Source organism: Anopheles coustani, chromosome 3, assembly GCF_943734705.1.
Source record: "Anopheles coustani chromosome 3, idAnoCousDA_361_x.2, whole genome shotgun sequence".
NCBI classification, from domain to species: Eukaryota; Metazoa; Arthropoda; class Insecta; order Diptera; family Culicidae; genus Anopheles; species Anopheles coustani.
The window spans coordinates 63582909-63589051 of record NC_071288.1 but is presented as its reverse complement, the minus strand read 5'-3'; the positions used below and the strand labels follow the sequence as shown (position 1 = coordinate 63589051).

General features: G+C 44.4%; 1 protein-coding gene across 1 annotated transcript; it reads left to right on the top strand.

The window, feature by feature from the left end:
• Positions 1 to 2371: 2371 nt before the first annotated feature.
• Positions 2372 to 5890, top strand: LOC131260235 (kielin/chordin-like protein). Its single transcript, XM_058261926.1, has 3 exons — positions 2372 to 2489; positions 4198 to 4445; positions 4523 to 5890. The coding sequence occupies exons 1-3, from the start codon at positions 2447 to 2449 to the stop codon at positions 5771 to 5773; spliced, it is 1542 nt and encodes a 513-aa protein (XP_058117909.1). The 5' UTR covers positions 2372 to 2446; the 3' UTR covers positions 5774 to 5890.
• The last annotated feature ends 253 nt before the right edge of the window (positions 5891 to 6143 follow it).

Sequence of the window (6143 nt, the reverse complement as noted above, 5' to 3'; positions counted from 1 at the left end):
GTGCAACAAATATCTCAATTTTAAAAGGGCAGCTAATGACCGAAGACTCTTCTATGTAACAAACTCTTTTATGGTGATGGTTCTTACAATGTGCACCTTAGAAACGATCTCTGCAAACAAATAGTAACGAGAAAGTAAAGATTACGTCATAACAGTCAATATTTACGTCGATTATCGCAGTGCAAAAGAAGTGTACCTATATTTCACACGTTGTTAGCAAAACAACACAAAAAACGCCCCACAATCGGTGGCGTAGTCATAATCTATCCCAGCGTTTCCTGGAACACCAACGCCTCGGTAAAGTGCTTACAACGATGGTTTGCGTCGGCAGTGGGATTTACAGGCAGGGTGGTAAATAGACTAAAAACCATATTTGAAACGGAAATTTTTGTTTAATCTAGAATAAAAGAGAAAATATTGACTTCTTCCAACATATTTTCATGTGGTCTAAGTTTTTTAGTTGATGTTTATATTTTTTTTTTTACTACGTACTTCAAAATAATTCACACTGGTATCAAGTAAGAACAAAGTTACAGAAAACTTCAGTTGTTCCAAGTAGTAAGAAAGTGTGAAAGTTAAACGCACGTGCCATGGTCTTGAAGGAAATGTCAACAATGTGTTCCGTTTGCTTACAAATGCCCAGGTTCGATGGTCATATGCGCAGTTTTTCACGATGTAGTGTGAAATTTATGCCACAGTAAAGGAACCCTAGATGATGTCAGTTTTTAAGTACTGTCTCTAATGTCTACACAATTAAGAATGTGTGGTGAAATAATTTTTTTTTATTTATTAATTTATTTTTATTATTTAGATACCAAGTTATACTGCATTAAACTATACAAACGTGATCTAATATTACCTAACCATCTGCACAATCTACAAACATACATCTTTTGTTAATCATATGCCATGCAAATTGCAAATCAAACAACATTTTTAATCCATTCTACAATTTCAAACATTGTACATCAACAAAATACAATGTGTCTACTCCCCGTGATTTTTCGATCCTCGTGGTTCATCATCTCGATGATTTGAGAATTTACCCTTGTGCCGCGCATTGTACGCTAAACATTGGACATTTTTGAAATTTTCTCTTAACTGTTTATGTTAAATTAAATTGTTAGCTCATTATCCATGAACGATGCAAAACCAGTACTGTTTTGTACCGATGGTGATAATGATTAATGATCTACATATTACATATTGTTTACTAGTTCTTAGTCACCGTGCTTATCATTCATTGGCACATTTACATCAATGTTGGAATGAGTGACTAGGCGTCGTATGAAAAACCATATCGTTTACGACCCCCAGTGTACGCAAACGAGCTTGACGAAAACCCCTTGTATGATAAAAAGGTAAACACAGCACGTTTGTTTGTTGACGATACTTTTTTGTTTCTGTTTAACCGGCTAACTCACTGAACCATGTCGTTGCCATAGAAATGGCGCTTGGAGTTGGGAAAACCCGACAAAAATTACCGTCTACCTTTTAGCAGACCGACACCGGGCTAATGGAGCACTTCCAGTGATCCTCTTCCCATCCGGTGACGCATTCGACTTGTTTTAATATAGCCATCGCTAGTACAATAACAACAGTGCGCAGCGTCGGCTATAAGCCGACGGCATACAACCGCCGGGGTGGTCGCCGGGCCGAAGAGCGTTAAAAATGGTCGACGAAGGCGCGATCGATCGAATGTTTACCGAATGGAATCAGATGAACCGAAGCCGGCCGGATGGAGGGGTGCTGGGGGTTATGGAGAGTACGAAACGCGCGCCGTGGTCGTCAACAGTATAATGGAGTTGATACAGTATTTAAATGAACCGCCCGGCACCGATCGGCGAATCAGTTGAACGGGCGCAGTGCGAAAGCGAAGACACGGTCTGGCCCTGCAACAGACGGTAAAGCGCTGACATATATGTACACATACGGTCGAATCCGGTTCCGTGTGAGTGCATGAAATTTAAACAGACAATCTTCTGCGTCTTCTTGTCGAACGCTTCCGGACAGTGTAAGTCCACCGAGATAGTGACACAACGGACGGTCGGTCAGTCCGCTGGAGTGCGCCGATAGAATCCTCCGACCAAGGGAGGGGACTACCATTTTCCAATCATCAGGTTTTGTGAACTCCATTTAAGTCCCGGCCAGTTAGTGTGAGTGTTAAGCTTCCTCCAAAATCATCGATCACCACTCGATCGATCGATCATCTCGAACTGCAACCGGAACTGCGGCCGGCATTTCGACGAGAACGGTCGACTGGATCGAAAGCCAAACTTGTAGTTAAAAGTTTTTCCGCATTTCGCTGGCCTCAAACGGATCGTGCATCGAAGTAAATTGAAATCTGGAAGCTGACACCCGGGAAGTGAATCGGTCTTGTCCCGTGCAGTTACTCGTATTTGGCGGATATTCTGAAGTTTAAACGACGAGTATTACACCACACACGATGAAGATTCCTATTCTGATTTTGGCAACGTTGGTTGTTGGAGGTAAGTAAATTGACTGTAAGAATTCTGATGATGTGATGATCTTCAGTTCATTTTTCCTTATTATGTACAAGAAGGAAACTATGGATAAAGTAGCTTCACAAACGCACTCTTCTCAAGCAAAGTTCAGTTTAAAGTCTACGACAATTTTTTCAAACGTCGCATAATAGAACCTCATTTTTTAAAACTATGTTTTTTGAAATATTTTACAATTTACATTTGGTACATTACAAGATGATTTCAATAATATTACAATAAACCCTTATCTTAGAAAAATGTCAATTTTTTTTTCAATCTATACATAGAAATAATAATGTTTAATTTGTTTGTCAAGGTTTTAATGTGTATGTCAAGAGTACGCCGTTAAATTCTCTTATCGATGTCAGTTCTAGTACGAATGGCAAAAACCAAATCGCTTCAACTGATATTTCAATCTCTTTGTGCAATATTCAACCACGTTGTGTTTTGCAAAGCACAAACGCTTAGGAAATAGGAAAAAACAGGGAATTAAAAATCTTGTTTACAAATGAGAGAAAGAGAGTGAGGTTACAATATAACCCACGGTCCGCTGGTCCATTGCTGAAGATGACGCCATCGTTTAATGGGCTTTATTTTTTGCTCTCCCCGCTACCCATCTGCAAACATATGAATTGTACTTAGTTTCGGATTGACGGATTGTGTGGGGTTTTTTTCCTCTGTTTAATTTTGCCGACATCCTCGATGTCTGACTGACGGGCTCTCGTATCAGTGCTACCTTGAACTCCGGAACTACAGCCCTGGCTTGACTATCTCGTGCCCAATTGCGTTTTTAAAGCCGATGATTTCGAGGCGACGCATTGTGCTGTGGTGCAGATGGTGTCGCAGAGTTGCCAGCCGATGGTTCCGAGGTTGTATGCTATTCGCGATAAGCCGGGGTTCAGGCTTGACACAGACCGAGGCTTTGGTCTTATGTAAATACCCGTGCTGGTCAACATTTTGTGTCCCGACATTTTTGGACCCCGCCGGCGGTGGTCGTTTCCGGTGGTAATGCAATGTATAGGAATTTTCTTCCCAAAACCTTGAACTCATGTTTGTGCATTTTCGGGGACAAAATCAAACTCTTTTGCTGTTTATATGCCTCGTTTTGCGCTGTTGGTACAGTTTCGTGATCCGCTTGCCAAGTAAAAGCAGCACGATTCTCATCGAGCCAAATCGTAAGGGTTCGTTGGGGTTAATTTAATTTCTCCGAACCCCTTCCACCAATTGAGCGCCGATGTTCGGTGTGTGAACCTAGCGACCGCGATTCTGGCGATCGAAATCGCACGTATTGCATCGGCGGTTGGCGAGCAACGTGATCTTGACGATTGATTCCAATCGATCCGACGACCGCGTGTCTGATTGCTCGCTTAGCGTCGCTTGTCGCAACGCCATCCGCCCCAACACTCCATTAGGTGGTGGTCTTCTCCTGCCCGGGGGTTCAAACGGCTGATATGATAATCTTATGCTTCTGCGCTTTATCAGCGCCATGCTTTCCTGCGAGTGCGCATTCCACTTTCCCGGTGGCTTGGCAAATGTCAAACAATCGACAACGTGGAATCCGAATGAATCTAGTTCGAGCATCATCCGGTGATAAGGCATCTCGTTTCTCGTTTCGGCCGAGTTTGGCCGCTCTTGGTAGACAATGTTTTGACGTGATTCTTGATCGGTTTCGTTTTCTTTGCCCTTTTTCCAGCGCTGTGCGAAGAAAAGTGCGTCCCCGGCACGACGTTCATGGAAGATTGCAACAAATGTCGGTGCAGTAACACTGGTCAGAAAGCCTGCACGCGCAAGATGTGTCCCCCGAATGAACTATCGGACGATGCGCAAGTCCGCACGGAACCGGTTCCGAACGGCGAATCACTGTCGTCTGCGGACGAGAAGGATGAGGTGCATCTGCAAACCAATGGGCAAGTTTGTACACCTAACGAGATAAAGATGCAGGTATGCTCAACGCTAACAACCGTATGGTATTCATTGCGGAGTGCAGGCTTACTTACCACATTTTAATTTCTTCCCAGGAATGCAATCGATGTCGGTGTGCAAACAATGGTATTGGTTGGTTCTGCACCCGACGAGTTTGCCCGCCACGAGAGAAGCGTGCGGCTGGCACTGCAAAATGCACCCCCGGATCGACGTTTATGGCCGATGATGGATGTAACACTTGTCACTGCAATGAAGATGGACGCGCCGCCTGTACGCGGGTTATGTGCGAGCCGCTGGAAGGCGCGGAACTACTCAGATTTAGAAGGGAAACCCCGGAGTCGCCTGCTGGACCGAAATGTACTCCTGGAACGACGTTCCAGGCCGAAGATGGTTGTAACACCTGCTACTGCGATGCACAGGGACGTGCTGCCTGCTCGCTGAAGTTCTGTGCCTCATCCGATGTATCGGCGTTCCGTAGCCGGCTGCAACGTAGACAAGTGAAGGAAACCAAGTGTACACCTGGATCGACGTTTATGGCCGATGATGGATGTAACACTTGTCACTGCAATGAAGATGGACGCGCCGCCTGTACGCGGGTTATGTGCGAGCCGCTGGAAGGCGCGGAACTCCTCAGATTTAGAAGGGAAACCCCGGAGTCGCCAGCTGGACCGAAATGTACCCCTGGAACGACGTTCATGGCCGAAGATGGCTGTAACACCTGCTACTGCGATGCCCAGGGACGTGCTGCCTGCTCGCTGAAGTTCTGTGCCTCATCCGATGTATCGGCGTTCCGTAGCCGGCTGGAACGTAGGCAAGTCAATGAGTTCCCGGGTATGCAAAAGTGCACCCCTGGTACGACGTTCAGAGACGCCGATGATTGTAATACTTGCTACTGCAATGAAGATGGACGCGCTGCTTGCACTCGGAAGGCATGTATAAGGAAAGATAGCGAGCTCTACAAACAGCTACAGCAGACCCAAAAGTCGTCAAACGACGCTAGCCTCACTCCCGATACCGAAGGACAGCGACAACGTAGACAAGTCAAGGAAATCAATTGTACTCCCGGAACAACTTTTAAGTCCGACGATGGATGTAACAACTGCTTCTGTGATGAAAATGGACAAGCTGCCTGCACTCTGATGGCATGCCTGCCCAATACCGGAAAGGTACAGCACAAACGACAAACATCCGGTGACTTGCCACAGTCAGAGGTCGCCCCTGGCACACCCGGATTCAGCTGCACGCCACGATCGTCATTCAAGTACCAGTGCAACACTTGTCTCTGCTCGGATGATGGCAAGAACGCTGGTTGTACCTTTAAGTTCTGCATTCCTGGCGAGTGGTAAGGCGGAGGATGTAAGCAGTGGCTGCAAAGTTTTCGGTAAAATGATCGCTTGTCATCCAGTGTAAAGGTATAAGTTGGTTATTATATTCTTTATCACAACTCAACTCGATAAAGTAACAAATAAACCTATTTCTTTTAAATAACTGTTCTGGATTTAATTTTATATTTTAATTTTTTTTTAAACATGCTAAATCTGACCCGATATATATTCAACGACATTTTGCTAGCGTACAAAAAAAAATGAGATCAGAAAAACAATATTATATCATTTGAAGAGTATGAGGTGTACTCCTTCCTTAGAATAAATTATACGCAGTCGAACAAAGTTAGCATCAGACAGTTTGTAGAATATAAAAAACACTCTTCTTCTT